At 46.3% G+C, this 20,893-nt stretch overlaps 1 protein-coding gene across 1 annotated transcript; it reads right to left on the reverse strand.

Annotated features, from left to right (window-relative positions):
* Positions 1–3,942: 3,942 nt before the first annotated feature.
* TADA1 (transcriptional adaptor 1) lies at positions 3,943–20,821 on the reverse strand. The gene is made up of 8 exons (XM_014943419.1): positions 20,733–20,821; positions 20,416–20,507; positions 19,220–19,285; positions 12,218–12,315; positions 9,260–9,469; positions 8,089–8,240; positions 6,892–7,054; positions 3,943–4,393 (listed from the first exon to the last, which is right to left on the reverse strand). Exons 1-8 carry the CDS (start codon positions 20,804–20,806, stop codon positions 4,241–4,243), a joined length of 1,008 nt encoding a protein of 335 aa, XP_014798905.1. The 5' UTR covers positions 20,807–20,821; the 3' UTR covers positions 3,943–4,240.
* Between the last annotated feature and the right edge of the window lie 72 nt (positions 20,822–20,893).

Here is a 20,893-nt window from a genome sequence, read left to right on the forward strand (position 1 = left end):
TAGCTAATGTTTTTCCACTGGAAATCTAGAAGTGGAAACTAGAAGATCTTTAAGGTCCCTTCCAACTCCCATGATTCTATGATTCTAAGTGGCAACTTTCACCCTACTGGATTAAGAATGTAGGATGCAATTCTCACTCTGTGGGTTGTGACAGATGCCGTCTCATTCCTTCCCTTCCATCCTTCCATACGATACGCTGGGAGGAATATAACAAGCTCTAGGCCTAAGCTGCAGCAAGAGGCACAGGACTGTGGAAAAATCCTTTGGTGGTGAAGACCACTAAACACCAGTTGTCTAAGATAACAATGGACGCTTCCATCGTTAAGTTTTTCAGCTAATGGCAATCTGGAACAGTTTTGGGCAAGCTCAACTTGCCACAGACCTGCCAGGTTCTTGGTGGATCTTGGTGCAGAAGGTAAACCCTTCCAAACTAATTTCAGTGCTACTTTGAGCTGCTGCTTTGAAATTCAGCAGTCTTAGAGGGTTGATTATTACAGTGAAGACAAGTGTATGTCATGTCACAGTGAAAGCCACAAGCCCAACAGCCATACATATCAGTGCCATCACCCTGCTCTCAAGGCAGGTCTTCAAGAGCAGTGGGTCAACATTTCAGAGTCCAGCTGACTGCTGGTTACCAGCAGCACTCAATACTGGGGCTTCTTATGCTTTCCTATCTTTGCTCCTGACCTGGATGTTAGGTTGGACCACATGGGCAACAAGTTTGTAGATGACACCAAATTGGGAGGAGTCATTCATACACTGAAGGGCGGAGCTGCTATTCACATGGACCTAGACAGGTTGGAGAAACAGGCTGAAAGGAACCTCGGGAAGTTCAATGGCAGAGGCACAGCCCTGCCACTGGGATGGAGTAACCCCCTCCAGCAAACAGGCTGGAGACAACAGGCAAGAAAGCAGCCTTGCAGGAAAGGACCTGGAAGTGTAGGTGGACAAGCAACCCAGGAGTCATGTCATGTCATACAGCAGTGCCCCTATAATGCAAAAGCCAACTGTTAATGGGAGTGCAGTCAGCAGGGCAGGGTCCTGCATCTCTGCTCAGCACGTGACAATGTCTGGAGAGGTGGGTCCAGTTTGGGTTCTCCAGCACAAGGGCAGTGACATACCAGAGCAGTGGAGACTATCAAGATGGTTTGGGCTGGAGCACACAATGCATCAGGAGAAGCTGAGAGAGCTGGGTTTGTTCAGCTAGAGAGAAGGCAAAAGGGAGCTCTTACTATTATCTGCTGCTCTGATGGGGAGCCACAAAGAGACATATGGGAAAAGCTGAAGGGCAACAGGCACAACATAAGAAATTCTGATTAGATGCAAGGAAAACCTTCATCCTTAGTACGGTCACACACTGGAACAGGAAATGCCACCATTTCTCTGGTCCAGTCTCTGGAGATGGACAAGCTGCTCTAGCTTTGAACTCAGCCCTTCTTTCATCAGGGGGGTGGACAAAGCGTCCTTCAAACATCCCTTTCAGCTAAATTACCCCAGAAGTCTCTGAAGCACCACTTCTCACAAGACCTCACACTTTGTGGGAAAGTGCATTGAGAACATGTGCCTTTCAGTTTTCCGCTCTGTGAAACGGGGCTGACGGGATTTCCTTATTCGAGCCTTTGTTGTCTAGCAGGCGTCCCGGCTAACCCACTCCTCTCAGGGTGGAATAGATGACTCAGCTCTTCAGAACCTGAGGCTCTGTCTGCAGAGCGTTCCCCCCAGCCCATGCAAACAGGAGAGAGAGAGGCACTTCTTGTGCCACACTCTGTATTTTGTTTCAGAACTCTACTTGTGATGCTGCCGGAGCCTGCGTGCTTTCTTCAGATCTGAAATCCTCAGAGCTGCCCCAAAGTTTCTAGCAAACAAACTTAACGCTTTCGTTTTACACTAGAAGCATAACAATTACCTGGGAAATCCCCCTCCCACACCCCAGAGTCCTGGCTCTGGGTGACTTGATCTCACCACATAGTTACTCAGGTTCAAGGTTGCTTTTAAAAACTGTCACGTAAAAGCCACTGGGGTCAACTTTTAAGCCAAGTCTCACTCTGAACAGCTATATGTGCTTAAATACAGAAAAAATGGTCATTGAGCAAAAGGGACCAAAAGCAAATCTCCCATCACCTCTCTCCCACTCCCCTCTTAACCCTAACGGCACACTGCTGTACCTGAAGAGACACAACCTATGAAGCCTGGAGAAGAGAAGGCTCCGGGGAGACCTTATAGCGGCCTTTCAATACCTGAAGGGTGCCTATAGAAGAGCTGGGGAGGGACTCTTTGCCAGGAAGGGTAATGATAGGACAAGGGGAAATGGTTTTAAATTGGAAGAAAAAAGATTCAGATTAGATATCAGGAAGAAATTTTTTACTATGAGGGTGGTGAGACACTGGAACAGGTTGCCCAGAGAAGCTGTGGATGCCCCATCCCTGGAGGGGTTCAAGGCCAGGCTGGATGTGGCCCTGAGCAACCTGCTGTAGTGGGAGGTGTCCCTACCCATGGCAGGGGGGTTGGAACTCGATGATCTTTGAGGTCCCTTCCAACCCAAACCATTCTATGATTCTATGATTCTAAGTGCAACCACTCTCATCCTGCCAGCCCCTGCTGTAGTTCTCCGCTGTTGCCTTTTCCAGCTTCTTCATAATCCTATAAAGGTCTTCTCACACTGAGATCCACTGATAACTGCAAAGGCACTGCAAAACTCCACAGCACCATCCCACAAGGGGATGCAGGAAAGACAGGAAGACAGTGACCGCTGCACAGCCCCTTGCTACAACTCTGGCCCAACACGAGCAGTCACGGGGGTCAGGAAAAGAAATTACAAAAAAAGACAATCGGGAGGAAACATCAGGGACCTGCACCCTGGAGGCAGAGCAGAGAAGGAACCTGTCCAGGAAAGATGACAGCTCTCCTATCTAAATACTTCCCAAACAGAGGAAAAGCAGAATGGAGGGAAACCATGAGCTTCCACTTTCATATTCCCCCAGAGGAAGCCGTTTCAATGCCGCTATCTGGAGGCACAATAAGCCAAGTCATCCTTCAGCAGGTACCTGCACAGGTGTGGTTAAACGCAAATAGTGTAGTAACTAACTTAAGACATTTTAACAGAATTCTCACCCTATAATAAGCCTGTTCCCTTCAGAGTCTGAGGAGCACACAGTGACTCGGGAACACAGCACAGCATCTGAAACCCCGTAGACGGAATTTCCGCTTTTACACACAGTGATCAGCATTGCTCTCCCCACGGAGAGGTGGGGCTGCATATTTTTACAATGAATACGAGGCTGTGTATTATTTTTTATGATGAAGTAATACAAGACACCTACTTCATCCTGCAAATCCAAGGACTCTGCAACACCGAGACAGTGAAGTGGTGTATGTTCTCAGGAGGTCCCAGCCCACCTCAGCAACAGTCAAGCTGCCTGCTGGGATGACTGAATAATTAGCTGTACTGACAGGCACAGAGGTCCAACAATTCCCAGGACACCTGATCACAACCACTACAAGATAAGGGTGAGTCAAGGCCTAGACCAATAGAAAAAACATTATTTACAACCCTGATTTCATTGCGTATTTTGGTAACTGGTCAGAGATTCCTATGACAGTGTGCATCTTCATGTTTTGTGATTCAGTTAAAAAAACTTCAAAAGACAGGCTAGAAAGGACCTTTCCTTTTTTGCCTCGTTTTCTCAGGGTTTCTAATCAGTAGCTCCCCTAGTAGAATTTTTTTTACAGACATTTTTTACAGATTTACAGAATTGCTCATCTCCACTTCTCAAGAGCCCACCCTCTTTCTGGTTAAATGAATGGAAAAGGATCCCACCAACTGCAAGAGAAGTTGGAATGAGTCCCTGGAGACTTCTCCTGGAGAAGGAAAAGTACCTCAGAGAGAGGACAAGGAGGCAGATTCCCCATGCTCACAGAAGAAAAAAAACCAAATCCACCTTATTTAAAATCAATTCTTTCCACTCTTGCATTTATTTTTCCTTAAAAAAAAAACAGTCTTTGCAATCAAATCTCTTGTTTCTCCTTTCCAATTCAGTGGGATTGCTGCAAGTGCTCCATGGCACACGACTCCGGGGAAGCAGAGAAAGCGTACCACAAGTCAGTCGTATTTCCATAGGAAAAGTTGACTCAAAACTCATGTCATCCTTGAAATGCTGACACAGGTTTGTAAGACATATTTGAATATCAAGTCCAAGGAACAGCACTGTGGCTGGCTGAGGCCTGACATGGCTGCCTGGCTCTAGCAGAGCAGAAGGCCCTCCTTTGCCACCAGGCGCTGGCGATGGATTTTATCCTGCTGTAGCTCCTCATGGTTTGGATGCCAGAGTTTCATGACAATTCTCTCAATGTTTAGAGCGTAGACAGTGTGTGCAGGAATAACTTCTTTGTGCACCTGGAGATACATATTAGAAAACAAGTTTCATGCTTTCATACACATTTCCTCATATTGCCCATGGAATAACCGCCCACTACTAAAGGATGATCAGAGAGCAGAGTGCAGGCTGTCACACACAAGTAGAGCTGCCAGCGCTGCCACACCAACCAGCACAGAGCAGTGCCATCTTGTAAGGGAGTAGCATGGTAAGGAAATCATCATTTTGCCTTTACAATGACAAAAAAATCTTACAAACAACAATTCTGACATGAGATAAATGCTTGACAACAGCTTTTACAATGAACAGTCTCGCCCCCACAGCCCCAAGTTCACAACAGCTGAGATGGAGGGGGAATTTCTCCCACCTAACTTTAGACATTCAAAATAGTCTGAATGTCCCCAGAGCTGCCAGGGAGGAAGGGAACCACAGACATGCATCTCTACAGGAAGACTCACCCAGCCTGCTACCTTTGACACCTCCCCAGGGCTGGGGTGATCACAGCTAACCCACTGCAGCACCCAGCATGCCAGGACTAAGCATTCCTTCAAGTGCCCAGGTGGAACATGAGGAGCAAGGGACATGCCAGACAAGTTATTTCGCTGCATCACTGTCAAAAAAATCTCAGTTCAGCTCAGTTCTGATACAGTCACTGCAGTCTTGCTAGAGAGGAAGAGTTCACCCCGCTTATGTAGCTATAAGAAGAGACAGGGATTTCCTCATCAACTCTCTGACCACGGGAGCAGAACAGGCATTAAGCCATGAGCTGAATGTATCCTAGCAGTTACCTAGTAGTGGGAACAAATCAAAGGCAGAGAACTGTAAATTTGAGAGGGGAAAGAAGGAAACAGACTGCAGAAGAAGAAATCAAGCCTCCCTCCATGCACATAAACCAAATCCAAGACTGGTGACTGGCACTCAGGACAGCGCTGCCTGTGACACGACAGCGTAACACGAACAGCTTACCTGTAATGCCTCAAAAAGGTCATACATGTTCACTGGTGGGAGGGATGCTGGTAAGGTGTCTCCAGAGCAGGCGAGGAGCAGAGCTGCCTGCTGCTCAGCATCATCGGGCGGGGGCTGGGGGGTGAGACTCTGACCCGCAGAAGGTGTCGCAGAGGTTGGAGGGCTGGAGACAGAGCAGGCAGTAAAACTTTACGGTCAAGAAAATAGCACCGCCTTTGGAAGTCACACAGGAGGGCTCGGCCCCAGGGTTTGCTTTTCTGCATCAGTTGACTTCATCCTTACATGTGTAAAATTATTTCAGCTGTAATTAAAATCTCTTTAAAATTCCAGTTTAATAAAAACAGTGCAACCAATCCTCAACATGCTTCAAACGTGCTTTGTAACTGATACCGAGTGGGCAACTTTTTATTTAGTGCCCACAGCATCTACCCAGCACAAAAGTTAAGGCACCCACAACATTAAATTGAGATACATTAGCTGTTAGGCAGAGTTGTTTGGAGTGGATTGCATTTCTAGTGTTTGTAGTGTAATCAAATCAAATCTATAATCAAATCTTAAAACACCCACGACCTCCTGTCAACTGCCAGAAGCTCTCATAGACAAACACAACTGCTTTTTCATACACACATGCTGCCAGATGCACAGCACAAGCTGGTTGACATTGAGACTCTGGAAAACAAGTTAACCTTGAAGCTCTGCCAACCAAAAAGGCTTGCCAAGGAACCATAAATACATTTGGAGGTAAGAAATGACAGGATGGCAGTGTCCCACAGGTCTTCACTGACATTTCGTTCTAGTGGCACAACAGCAGCTCCCCCAGGAAGGCCAGGCTCTTCTGCCCAGGGACAGTTTCTCCAAAAGCAGCAAAATTCCTGTGTCATTCACAGGAATTTGTCTTCCAAAAAGCAGTAATTACTCAATATTCAGAGGGCCAGGGGTAACCTTCACAAATTGATGGACAAGCACAGGCAAGAAAGAGAGATTTAACAGTGTCCTGAACTCTGCTGCTGAGGAATGCCCACGTTCCCCCTCCCTGTTTAGCTGTACAGTCCTATGGACTGATACCTCCCCACCGTGTGAGAGCTAAACACCGCTATCAACGGGTTCTACTAAATCAAAAGAGACTCCACACTGTGTGGTAACTCTGGGACTAGCAAACTGCATTTGAAATCAGAAGTGTGCCGAGAGCTCCTTACCACTCAATTAGATTGTTATAAGCAACAACACTGTTCTTCAGATATGGCTGAGGGTTAACATTGCTTCCAAAGGCGTACTTGAAATGGCCATCCCTCAGACGATAGGCTTTCCGCCTGGATATCACCGATGTCAGAATATCCTTGAGATGGTTCTGCAACAGAAAACAATCTTATTCCACACGCTGAATATTTCACCCTACCAAGCCACAGCTGTGAGAAGCACCTCACCCAAAGGAAACAGACTGCAGAAGAAGAAATCAAGCCTCCCTCCATGCACATAAACCAAATCCAAGACTGGTGACTGGCACTCAGGACAGCGCTGCCTGTGACACGACAGCGTAACACGAACAGCTTACCTGTAATGCCTCAAAAAGGTCATACATGTTCACTGGTGGGAGGGATGCTGGTAAGGTGTCTCCAGAGCAGGCGAGGAGCAGAGCTGCCTGCTGCTCAGCATCATCGGGCGGGGGCTGGGGGGTGAGACTCTGACCCGCAGAAGGTGTCGCAGAGGTTGGAGGGCTGGAGACAGAGCAGGCAGTAAAACTTTACGGTCAAGAAAATAGCACCGCCTTTGGAAGTCACACAGGAGGGCTCGGCCCCAGGGTTTGCTTTTCTGCATCAGTTGACTTCATCCTTACATGTGTAAAGTTATTTCAGCTGTAATTAAAATCTCTTTAAAATTCCAGTTTAATAAAACCAGTGCAAACCAATCCTCAACATGCTTCAAACCTGCTTTGTAACTGATACCGAGTGGGCAACTTTTTATTTAGTGCCCACAGCATCTACCCAGCACAAAAGTTAAGGCACCCACAACATTAAATTGAGATACATTAGCTGTTAGGCAGAGTTGTTTGGAATGGACTGCATTTCTAGTGTTTGTAGTGTAATCAAATCAAATCTATAATCAAATCTTAAAACACCCACGACCTCCTGTCAACTGCCAGAAGCTCTCATAGACAAACACAACTGCTTTTTCATACACACATGCTGCCAGATGCACAGCACAAGCTGGTTGACATTGAGACTCTGGAAAACAAGTTGACCTTGAAGCTCTGCCAACCAAAAAGGCCTGCCAAGGAACCATAAATACATTTGGAGGTAAGAAATGACAGGATGGCAGTGTCCCACAGGTCTTCACTGACATTTCGTTCTAGTGGCACAACAGCAGCTCCCCCAGGAAGGCCAGGCTCTTCTGCCCAGGGACAGTTTCTCCAAAAGCAGCAAAATTCCTGTGTCATTCACAGGAATTTGTCTTCCAAAAAGCAGTAATTACTCAATATTCAGAGGGCCAGGGGTAACCTTCACAAATTGATGGACAAGCACAGGCAAGAAAGAGAGATTTAACAGTGTCCTGAACTCTGCTGCTGAGGAATGCCCACGTTCCCCCTCCCTGTTTAGCTGTACAGTCCTATGGACTGATACCTCCCCACCGTGTGAGAGCTAAACACCGCTATCAACGGGTTCTACTAAATCAAAAGAGACTCCACACTGTGTGGTAACTCTGGGACTAGCAAACTGCATTTGAAATCAGAAGTGTGCTGAGAGCTCCTTACCACTCAATTAGATTGTTATAAGCCACAACACTGTTCTTCAGATATGGCTGAGGGTTAACATTGCTTCCAAAGGCGTACTTGAAATGGCCATCCCTCAGACGATAGGCTTTCCGCCTGGATATCACCGATGTCAGAATATCCTTGAGATGGTTCTGCAACAGAAAACAATCTTATTCCACACGCTGAATATTTCACCCTACCAAGCCACAGCTGTGAGAAGCACCTCACCCATCGGCAAGACAAAAGTAGCACTGCTCTGACCACAAGGACCTAAAGATGTAAGGGAACCAAGATGGGCACAATTTACGGTATGTTTTCACACTGATAGAGTTGGATAGAGAGAATGTGGTACTGTGTGAGAGAGCACTGTATGCATTAGCCTGTGAACTATACTTTAACATGCAACTGCTGTTTCAAATGTCAAAGAGGTTTCTTAAATGCTAGGAAATTCCCAACCCCTGATCCCTTTGATAAAAGAGTTAAGAGACTTCACAGCTGGCACTAGATGTTACGCTTTTACTGAAATACTGGCTCTAAAACTACAGTGAAAAGCCACTCACTCTTTTTCAGACTGTTCAGTTGCCTGGAAAGTGCTGGAGAAACAGTTGTCTAAAAAAAAAAAAAAAACCAGCAGACAACTGCTGCTTAATTTGGCCTCACTCCCAGAGGAGGAATTCAGGTTGGCCTTCACATCCCGACTCCAGAAACCCATCCACACATCAGCATCCCAAGTATCATTCCCAGGATACGTCAGGTAGTGCATCACTGGGAGCACCAGCAGGCACTTCACCTGCAGACATTTCCCAATCCTGTCACTTTTTTTCACTTCCATGCCAGGTACTTTTGCCTCTAATGGATTATTTTATTTTTTATAGAGCTGTTTGAAGTGGAGCTCCTGTTCTGTCTCTGTGTTTAAGTGATAGGAACATCATTTTCCAGAACAGCTACTTAAGCACACCTGCAGTTCTTCATACGCAAGTACTTCAAAATTAACGCTTGCAGGCAGGAAGTCAAGACTCTACATCGATGATACCACAAATCTGGAATCCCTTTGATTCTCATCTTACTCCACCCAGGGCAAATGGGCAATTAAAGAAGCAGGTTTCCTCTTCCCACACAGAGCCTTCTGCTGCTGGTACAATGCTGGTTCTGCTGCCCGGCCCAGTCTCACCTCCACAGCATAAACAACAGCTGTCACTGCCTCCTCGGTCACATTGTCCAGCCCGTGCTCATATGCAGTTACGATCATTCTTCCTTCTAATTGGCCACGTGTAGGAAGCATCATGGTATGAGAACACAGCTTCAAATCGTCATCCTCCTGAGGGTCCTTTGCCACAAATTGCTGAGCTCCAGACAATGGATTCTGAGGCTGGAACCGGTGCTGTTACGAACACAACATTAGAGCATAAGATAAATACTGGGTCAGACCCTTCGATTCATCCCTTCTCCAATCAGAAAGCAAACACCTGTAAAAATGTATCATGGTAGGGCAAGCAGTGATATTCCTCCCCAGCATACTCTCCCAACCCACAACAATTTGGGACTGAAGAAATTTCTCAGCCAGTGTCAGTGCCCTTTTATTAAACAGCCCATGAACTTGTCATCCACCACCGAAACGTTGGGTATCCACAAGATCCTGCAGCAAGAACTCCTACAGTGTAATAACACACCATGAGGAGTCACCTCCTCTGGTTTGCTCTGAACCTCCCACCTGCTAGATTCATTTGATTCTCCTGTAAGTCTCAAATGTGGTCAGTCATTGTCCCTTTTATCTCTGTTCACACTACCCAGGCCAGCGATGATTTTATGGACTTTCACGTCTCTCAGCCACTTCCTTCTATGCTGAAGAGTTCTTGTCTATTTAGTCATTTCTTGTACAGAAGTGTGTTTTTTTTTTTACTTAATAACTGTACAGTTTCCATCGAGATTAAAAACCATGATCCTAAACTTATGTGTTTAAGTGATTCTTACATTTCTTTAAAACTTTAAGTGCAACAGCTTAGCTGAATTCCAGTTCTGAATTTCATAATTTAGTCTCCCCATGCACTTTCAATACTCTAAGCAGAGCTGTGTTACTGAGCACCTACTGATTCTGAGATGGATTTCGGCTATTTTTCAGAAGTGACCCAGTTATTTAGGAAAAAAAAAACAACCACATCACAGAACAGGAATTCATACCAGAAAGTGGCAATCCCCATTTCCCAGGCCACGTGTATTCCAGCACAATTCCCTTGATGTGCTTGTAGTGGCTCCCAGGAAGTGTCAAACCCCAGGTAAAGGCAAAAAAGTAAGCAGATGGGAATGACTGATCCTTAGGCCCAGACATATGCTTGGCCCAGCTCCAGCCCACAGGAACAACATGGCCCTGGCTCATCAAGTGCTCCCACAACTCCTGTCCCTCAGACAGGGGGGACTCCCTCAGACTCTTGCTGCACCAAGACAAACACATACTTTAAATATTAACAACGAATACACAGCAAAGTGGATTTCCCACATCTTAGTTTCAGGAGAGGAAGGGGGCTGCTTTATTCAAAGGACAGTATGGCATTTAACTCAGAGTGAAAAACCAATCCACCCACTAATGATGCGAAAGCAGGTTTTCCTCCCAGTAATTCTGAAGACTTATGTTTTCATTACAGGAAAACTGCATGCCTGGAAGAAGAGACTTTTGAAATGTAAGCAACTCTTAACAGGAATGTGGTTTGGGAGAGCAGAAACCAACTGGGAGGAATATATCAAGGCACTTCAAAATCACACTACTCTGGAGTTTGACTAGTAATAGACAAGCCCATTAATCATAACTTAAAAGCCCATACAGTACTTACTACAAAGCATTCTGGGAACACATGAATAAACACACACTAGAAATGTGGTACAACACAGGGTTATCTGAGTATATTGAATTCCAAGACTCCTACTACGTCATGACTTGCTTCTCAAACTCTCCTCTACTTGCTACCAAAAAGTTACCGTGAAGTTTTAAAACAAAAAGATAACACAGATGGCCATCAGGATTCAAATCGCAACAGTGAACACTGCAAAATATTTCAGCAGTTCCCAAATACAAGGAGCCTTCAGCTGGACTCACATCCCTTAGAAACACTAGTTTGTGAAGCACACACACACAATGCCTAATTATAATCCCTGGAAGCGCAGACTGCGCTTTGGCTGAGCCAAGGTAACTTCTCACAGTGTAAACATGGGAGGCTCCCCCTGCCCACCCTTCTCCCCCATCCCCAGCCATAGAGCTGCCCCTTCTTCCTTTGGCATTCATCCAACCACAAGGAATGCTGATCAAGCTGAATAAACCAGCAAGAACAACTTGGGGTTTGGGATGTTTTTTGCTTGGTTAGTTCTCTGCCTTGTCAGAGAACTGAACCAGACAACAACATGCCCAGACACCTAATAAATCTGTCTCAGTAAGTGACAGGCACTCTCCTTTTCAACAAAATGTTAATTCAGTTCGAACCATCTTCTCAAACTCTGCCCATGGAAGACAGTGCCCCATCCCAATCCTCTTTCACACTAGGCCACTGATCTGGCAGCACAGAAACATGTAAACCAGGTGTGTGACAGTATCAGAGGAATGTACAGGCTTCACTGCAAAATAAGCTCTCTCTCATGCATTTCTCTGCCACATACCAGAAGACAGCATTTTTGCAAAGTATTTTCCAATTCCAAAACAACTTGACCATCTAAAACTTTCCACCCAAGGAACATCTTACTTCTAACCCTTTGGACTGTAGAGTTCTGCAGAACAGATCATACAATCATGGAATTCTGCCTGAATAAATAGGAAGTCACTTTTGCTTCAAGAATTCAGCAGATGCGTGAAGTGGATTCCTGGAATAGAACTCTGACATTTAGGTGTACTTCCATGGATTCTCTGGCATCTAACAAAGCCAGGTCATACCGTAGCCTTTCTCCCAACAGGCTTCCACAAGACAGGCAGTAGCTACTAACTCCCAGCTTCTGCCCCAAAGCAGAACTCAAAACAAATATAACACACATCATTGCATGTGATGGGCTTTCATCATCCCTGGTAATAACAAAAACTGCATGCTTTGCAGAGCTCTTCAGCCCCAACAGAACATCTGAGCGCCACCACCATTTGACCATGGACACTTACATCAAACTTTTGACGAACCGAAGAAATCTTTTTCTTTCCTTTGGGTTTTCCAGGTTTAGTTGCAGAGCCAGCTGGCCATGGCAGAGATCCAGCACCTTCTACAAATTGAAGAGAAAGAAAACCCACACTCAACAGGTGTTGCTGATTTAAGGTCAGTATGAAACTGTCCAGACAGGAAACCCCCTAACATTTGGCCCCTGGCTAAGGCTTAACCCAAAACCAACAGCCATGGCCTAGAGGAAGGGCTTCTCAGAGGAGAACGCTTTCGATAGCCCTTCCTTTGTCAGACCCAGCCAGCTTGACTAACTCATGACCCATTACTTAAGTAGAAATTCATGTCCACGCAAAAACCCACGTCAGAAGGGATGAGCACAGCCCCCCAAAAAAAGCTACAAGGAAGGAACAAGCCATTTGTTCCATCAGGAAGATGACAGGAGCTTGCCCAGAGGGTGACTGTCCTCCCACCAGCCCCTGGATCAGGTCAGATTCTAACCAGCAGCATGGAGCAATCTGACTCTTTACATCTGCCTTTACACTTCCCCATCAGCCTTAGCAAGCTCAGTCCCAGAACCCTGTTAAACATCACGGCTGATCGTTCTCGTTACAGCGAGGGGAAAGTAGAGGGGGGAAGAACTGCAGAGGCCACCAAGCCCAGGAGCAGGACAACACCAACACGGCCAGTGAGCTTGTTACTCACCAGAACTGGCAAGCAGCTGAAAGAGAGATTACCACGTAGTACCAATAAATAAATACATTTGGCCACATCAAGTGGAGAAGGCTGCTCAAAAGCCATCTGTATGGAGTGTTTGACAGCTACACCTACAGTAGGCCACACCACATCCTGATAATCATGTAGCCCTTGGCAAGGTCAGCCTAGCAGACTTCCTGCTAAGTGGTTTATGGGATCCGTGCACACTTCCTTCAGGCACACTGGGGCTTAAGACAACTTCACATTGGATGCGTCCACGCCTGCTGACAGTCACCAAGCAGTGCAACCCAAAGACTGGACAGCCCTCTTGTGGCCACAGAGGCAGCCGCTGCTCTGTCTCACCAGTATCTCCTGCCCTTGGATCTGCACAGCAAGGGAGCAGCCTTTTTCCTTTGGAGCAGAGCCTGCCCAGTGTCGGGGGCTTGCCCACCTCCAGGGAGCTTGGACAATTCAGCTCTGAAGGTCCTTCAGTTGCCTCTGAAGCTGAAGCTGTGCTACCAGGAGGTGCTGACAGCACAGCAACACCTCAGACGTTCCTCGGCCGCACCTGAACCAGCATTTGCCATTTCCTCTAGACACAGACAAGAATTTCACTGAATTTCACTGAATTTTAGAGTTGGAAGGGACCATAGAGATCATCTAGTCCAACTCCCCTGCTGAAGCAGAATTGCCTAGAGCTAGAGCATGTTACTCAGGACTGCATCCAGGCGGGTCTTGAAAATCTCCAAGGAAGGGGACTCCACAACCTCCCTGGGCAGCCTGTTCCAGGGCTCTGTCACCCTCACCGTGAAGAAGTTTCTCCTCATATTTGAGTGGAACCTCTTATGTTCCAACTTGTGCCCATTGCCCCTCGTCCTCTCACTGGGAACCACTGAAAAGAGTCTGGCTCCCTCCTCCTTCAACCCTCCCTTGAGATACTTGTAGGCATTGATAAGGTCTCCCCTCAGCCTTCTCTTCTCCAGACTAAAGAGTCCCAGCTCTCTCAGTCTCTCCTCATAAGGGAGATGCTCCAGTCCTTGAATCATCTTTGTTGCCCTTCGCCATCCCAGAACTCAGCCACCCTCAGGCACGTTCACCAAGTACTGACAAACAACCAGTTCTGTCTCTCTCCTGCTACCGCAGGCTGCCACAGCTCAGCACCAGCTTCACACCAACCAACACATTTCCCTCCAGCTCTTGCAACTGTGTTTAATTTGCTGTAATCAGGAATTCATAAATGCAGGTTACTAGAGCCCAGTTCTATAAAGAAGAACGCTGCCTGGAAGACTTTGGCTACATGGAGCTTCCCCAGGCCCGTGGCTGGAGCGTAAGTACAGTGTCCTCTACCATGAAAAACACTTCTAAAGCATGATTTTAAGGATCAGAAGATTCAGGTGAAGTTTGTGAATGGTCAGCTGCTAAGAAGGGGTTAGAAACAACCCCCCACGCACACACAGATGACATTCTCACTATATAAAAAAAGTTTATTAAAAAGTTTAGCTACATCGCATTAGTGAGGTGAAAACCAATAGTCTTCAACAAACCCTGTTGTTGAAATCCACCCATCAATTAGAGGAAATTAAAAGATAATAAATAAACCCTCTCCAAAAACCATAAATCTGAAGCCACTACTCATCAGTACAACATCGCAGTAGAGGTCTAACAAGGGGGTGTGGGAAAACACTGTGGACAATGATCTCAAGGACCATCAAGATCTCAGTACTTACATTTTAGGATCTAGCAACATAACACTACTTCTCTCACAGGATGTTTTGCTCTTTACAGACAATCCCTTCTTCCTCCTCCTCCTCCTCCCCTCCAGAGCAGGTCAGATCCCTTCTAGGCAGGGGGGATTAAGTCTGTTAAGGACAGACACAGAAGTTACCTGGCCCATAGCAAAACTTTCAATAAAAGCACATTTTTGTAGCTCATAATGTCACTCCAGACCTTTCCTCCTTGCCAGAAGTCCCATACAGCTGCTTCACGGCCTTCACTCAAGTATCCTAATTAAACACATGACTAAGTGGCAGAGATGAAGTGGAACAAAAACAACAGCAAAAGCAAACAACTCCCTGACTATCTCACAACATACTACAGATGAACAGGTTATAGCAGAGTCCAAATTGTAAAAATATCTTATTTTAAAAATAACATAGTGACCTTTAAACAGCAACTAAATATTTAGACCTTGACATCAGACCCAGAAAAATGCAGCTTAATTGACTCTCAGCCTGCACATTTAACAAAAACTTAGCCAGACTTATCTTAGAACAAGGGAAAGCTAAGATATTATCTGCAATTCTCCGTTACAATGACCCCAGAGCAGATTATTTTATTTTTGGCTCATTGTCCAGGTTTTAATATTACCAAGCCAGACTTGCACTAGATGAGGAAAGCAAAATTTCCCTCTAGTATTCTAAGAAAACCAGTACTTGCCTTCCTGGCCACAAATGACAAAGCTGGGGTGGCTCAGGCATGCAACTTCAGAGATGTTAGCAGTTCTTATTTAATCTTGCTAGCAAGACAATCAGATGTGAACAAGCCACAGCAGTGACTGTGGATATGCCTTCAAAGATGAGCGACAGATACAAACATTTTTCTAAGAGCTGCCCCATCTCTGCGGCGGTGGCACCAGACAGAGGGCGTCAGGTTTTCCTGACGTGCTGCACCAGATCCACACACAAGGAAAGGACAGAGATACAGAGAAAGTCACAACAGAGAACAGCAGCCAGGCACAGGAAACATGCCTTTTCCCACCCTCGTTTATTTGATCTTCAGTATTTTTTTTTTTTTTATCTTCCTGCAGGGACAAGGGTCTAGTCAAATATATTCCAATGGCTCTCCTCTGTCAACAACTCATACTCCCATTTTCTTCATTTTCCTCCTTTAACCAGCTCCCCGGAAAGAAGAGGAACACAAGCAACCTGAGCCCATCTCACAGTTGGCAGCTCTTCAAGCAAAGCCTGTGGGCAATCCTGAGACAATAAAATGCTCCTGCTATCCCAGCAAGAGTTCCAATTCACTGAGCCATCTCTTAGTTTGCTCCAGACTACTAGTAAATAAATTAAATAATTACATCACTAACTCAAGTGCTTGCAATTGTCTCGGTTTTAGTGTTAACATTTAGCTAAGGAGGGAGTTAAAGTTCAAGTGAGAGATGTATTAACGTAAGAAACCTTGCTAACTTGATTGCTTGCGGTCGCCCAAGAAACAAGCTTAGGAAGTAACTCCATGCAAGGTTAAGAGAGGCTTTAAACTGGAGCTCCTCCTGATGGAATTTTTTGGGGGAAGAAAAACCCCAGACATAAACATTCAGAAAAGCACTTCTGAAAACATTGGTAAAAAGAGAATACCGAAGAAAATTTTGTTGTGGTGGGAAGTGTGCCACACCACTTGGGCTGCTAGAACCAACCTCAAACCAACATTAAGACACTCTCTAGTAACTTGGATAGTATGTTTCTGGGAAGTTTCTTTTCTCCAGGCACTTTCACAGCTTGCCAGCTATGTTACAGCTGGGTGCCACTCCCGTATTTCTGGGTGTCTTTACAAACACAGCTACCAGAGGGAATAACATCACCTATTTTTAAAAAGGGCATAGAAGTCAGATTTAGGATTGCTCAGGATCCTGCCATGCCCTCAATGGGAGCTCAGCAGGAATTAAAGCAACTAGTCATTCCTCACATTGGAACAGACATGAACATTCCTCCCTCTCCACCAAATCCTAAATATCCTGTGCCTAAATATCAACAATATAGATGTATGTATCAATATATGCCTAAATATCAACACAGGCCATTGAACTTGGATTTGACGTTTACATGACCAACAGCCTAAGCAGATGAGGGGGAAACGGAAAGGGTTCTCAAAGGGTCACATTCACCCAGTGTTCCCTTATAAGGCCAGGTGGAACCACTTCTACCAGAGACAGCAAAATTTAGATCAGATGGGTTTGTTTGCATGGTTCAACATGTGTTGCAATCACTCCTTAAACGGCTTCCTATTCCAAATACCACAATATCAAGTACACTTTTGATACCGACCACACCAGTTTTTAAAAATAGAACCGTTTTTAAAATGCCAGTTTGTTTCTGCCTTATCTCTCTTACAGAGGTGGAAAGTACATGCATCAGTAACCCTTGTGATGGCGTACCAGGCACATCAAGCACACTTCAAAGTTACTTGTTTCCATGAAACAGGAAATCAACACCTTCTACCCAAAAGGCAGTGGTGGGGACAAAAGCCTGTTAGCTTTCCATTCCTACATGGTGGGGGGATGGGGGGAGAAAAAATAGACAATAAAAAATTAGCAGGTGTCAGACCAGGATCTAGGGGGAGAAAAAAAAAATCTAGACACAACATGTAGTATTCCACTCATACTGCACTTCCCTGGGTTTGCACATACAGTCTGCTATGACCCACACAGCAAACTGACAAGGAAAACGTGTAACAGATCTACCAGTCAGTGGCCCAGAAAGAGGTATCTCACTACAGATTAGCTCCAAAATCCTTGGGAGACTCTGCATTGATCTGAGGAGAACAAAACAGACTCCAGAAGGGACTAGCAGCATGTACTGTTAACTGCAGTGGACTAAACCATGTCTTTAGGTCATACACAATTGAACTGATTTTTTTCAAGCTGGCTTACACAGATCTGTGGAGAGAGCCAACAAAAGCCTGCCTGAAAGCCCTGGAGGTGACCAGCTGGTCAGCACTTGGTAAAGTAGCTGGTGAGCTAGCACTCCATTACATGATGTAACCCACCTGATGAAGCCCTGCAAACACAGGTTCTTCAAGGGCTTTTAACGAGACTAAGCTTCAGTGGGGCAACAGGAGAAGTCCTTAGCAAGCACTTGAAATTAAAAAGGTCAGGCAGGAAATAATAAGCGTACAGAAGACACCTGTGGAACACCACACAGCTTTGTGGTGGGGCTCATACTTTTAACACATTCCTAAACAACTTTGAAAAAGGGGGTACTGGGGTAGAGTTTGCTGATAAACCTGAGCTATTCAAGGCAGATGATGTCTGACCAGACCGCTGCAGAAGAGCTGCACAAGACTAAGTGACTGTACAGAGACAAATGAAACTCAACACAGTTAAGCACAGAGTGGGGCACACAAGAATGAACAACCCCAACTTCAGTCACACAGCGACAGGCCCTACCCTGACTATTGCCACTCAGAAACAAGACCTCTGGGCTACCACCTCTACTGCAACACTCGCATCAGCCCAACACTGAGCTCAGAGAGCACAGGGACTCTCTACCTGCTCCTCCTAATTTACACTCAGTTACTTCAGGTAATACTCACAAGGGAATCACTGTTCTTGTGCTTTCTCTTTATAGCCCAGTTCTAAGTACTCCAAGTAAAAAGCAAGGAGCAGCAAGATTTAGACATAAATTTTCTGAATTACAGGACCCCTAAAGAGGGCAAGTCTAGGGCTCAAAAGGTGCTTGTAAAGAGCAAGTTGGAGATGGGGAGGTTAGCATTTAATTAGCACAGCTGGTATAATTAAGGCCCAGCTACAACACAAAACACGGCAGGCAAGCCACACATTTTGCATTTTTCCTTCTTCCAGCTACATAAGGTACTCTAATAACACATATTCTCTTATCACAAAAAACTCATCTCCCAGGGTCAGCCCATCAGAGCCTTAACAATTTACTCTCCCTTGCTACACAGCAGTTTCACATCTTGAACTGCAGCTCAACTGTCCTTCCTATCAGATCTCTGGATTGAGAGCTCTCTTGAAGACCAAACGAAACCTATCTTGCAACCCTGACTGCAGCCTAAATGCTTACAAAGTTAAAAGGTTAACTACCTGCAGAAGGTTGGGCTACTTGCCCATAGATCAATCAAGACTCACTGTAAGCATTTTTCTATCAGATACATACTTGATTTCAAGATCAGTCCAGAAAATCCAGCTCCCCAAAATGATATCCCCAGCAGAGATAAGAACAAAGAGCATCACCAAGTTGAGAAGAAAGCGGAATTGGTAAGCAGAGCAGCTCAAAGGCAGAGCAACATCTCTCTTTACACTTCAGCTCACAGCACACACCCAGCCCAGAAATCAAACCAGCTTAGCACACACAGCAATCCAGCAGTAGCCTCTCATCAAGCACACACAACCTGTGCATAAAAAGCATTTCTGCTGAAACCAGCCAAATCACTACTTTGCTACTCTTCTGCCTGTGTGGCACAAAGAACATGAATATTGAAGCTCAGAAAATTTGAGTCCTTTGTACAAAACCCACCAAATACACACGTGGCAAAGCTTTGCTACCTGATTGTTCTTAATGAGGCTTCTCAGGACTTACCTGGTGCAGAAACCAAGATCTGGCATCGGGTAAGAATAGCCAGGAGGAAATCGTTGTGAGAGTGGACTGTGTAAAGACAGGACAGTTCATCAGCAACACATCAGTGCCCAGGGCCCCCCCTAAAAGCAATCTTGAAGTAGCTCACTACACCTTTCCACTGCCATGTTTTCCCCACATGCTTAGCTACATAGGTACAGCTTTAAGGTTTTTTGAGGGTTTTCTTCTACTGCACCCAGAATCTGCTATTACCACACTAACAGGATACTAACACATGGCACAGAAACAAGTGAGGTCATTCTCAGTGCACCATACACACAAATCCAGCCCTACAGCACACAACGCGAAACACCTGGTGTATTGAGCCAGTGAGAGGAGGATCAGCTGTCCCTCCTGCCACACAGATTTCTGGTAGCAAGGCTTTGGCTTTGCTAGAAAACAACCAGGAAGAGCCAGCCCCAGGAAGGTGAAGTTCAGTCAAATAATTTCTAGATAAAATGCAACTTCCTCACAGGAAGGTTCAAAACAGAGAGCAAGTAATTACAAATTAGAAAGAGCCAAAATAAACTTCACAAGCTGGGTCAGAGGGCTGCAGGATCCTCTTTGGCCTTTGAACCCGAGCAGTGAGAAATCCCCTGACCCTCCCCACAGGGATCATGAAGGTGAAAGTCGGGCGTCCCCATGGTGCTCTCAGCAACTCCCACCAATGTTTGCAGACCCACACTGAGGTAATTACAAAAGAGTCTTGCCCTTCAACGCTCCAGTCTGCCACCCCCAAAGGCCAGGAAGGGGATGTGCCCACTGCATGATGGCCTAGGTGAATTCAGGGGTTCCCTTCCCCGCTTCAGCCACAACACCACTTTAGCCCCAACCAAAAGGAGAACGTAGTAAAGAAAGGACTGGGTCTTTCTGGTAACATAAAAAAATATCTCTTTGGTTGCTGGGACGGCATATTTTACCTGCTGACTGTATTTACACAACACCAAATTGCCTGTCAGTGTCAAGGCCACAATAAGACTTCCCACTGCAAGCCAGGGCACCTCCCACCTTTTTAACTCCACTGCAACCCCAGACCTGGCCATTCTTATTTCCCTCACAGCAATTTCCCTGTTTGGGAAACAGCGTGCAGCAGGGAGGAGCTCCCTCCAGGCCTCCAGCAATAGGGCCAGCATGAAAACAAACACAAGATGTCTTTTTACCATTGTCTTGTGTGAGAAGCCTGCGTGCTTCCAGGTCAAACTCCTCCTTACTGATCTTTTGCTTGAACCAGAGCTTCAAGTTGGCCCAGTACCTAGGGGAGAGCGGGGACGGTGTAGACGTCAAACGAAAAACGTTGCTCGTAAACCCACTGCTTTCCCCCCACCAGCGCAAGGCGGCCCAGGCCCGCGCTGAGGTTTCCACAGAGAGGCGGCAGGGCCCAGGCCTGGCCCAGCGCCGCCCTCTCAGGCCCAGCCGGGCGGGACGCCTCCACCGCGGCTCGGCCTCACCCTCCCTCCCTCCCTCCCACCGCACTCACTGCTTCACGTTCTCGCCCAGCGCCTCGCTCAGGCTCTTCTTGGCCGCCTCCAGCTCGCTCACGTAGGTCGCCATCCCCGCCGCCACCGGAGAGACGCGGGGAGCAGCGGGTCAACTCGCCTCACCGCTCGCCCCCCCTCCCCGGGCCAAGGCCGCAAAGCG

This window comes from Calidris pugnax, unplaced genomic scaffold (assembly GCF_001431845.1).
Source record: "Calidris pugnax isolate Ruff unplaced genomic scaffold, ASM143184v1 scaffold63, whole genome shotgun sequence".
Taxonomy (NCBI): Eukaryota; Metazoa; Chordata; class Aves; order Charadriiformes; family Scolopacidae; genus Calidris; species Calidris pugnax.

Excerpts from the sequence above, each read along its gene's own strand:
- TADA1 (XM_014943419.1), bottom strand. The coding sequence starts at position 20,806 with ATGGCGACCTACGTGAGCGAGCTGGAGGCGGCCAAGAAGAGCCTGAGC. Across the intron at positions 19,286-20,415 it reads GCTTCTCACACAAGACAATG|TCCACTCTCACAACGATTTC; the intron begins GTAAAAAGACAT and ends GTCTTTACACAG. Across the intron at positions 9,470-12,217 it reads CGGTTCGTCAAAAGTTTGAT|CACCGGTTCCAGCCTCAGAA; the intron begins GTAAGTGTCCAT and ends TGTTCGTAACAG.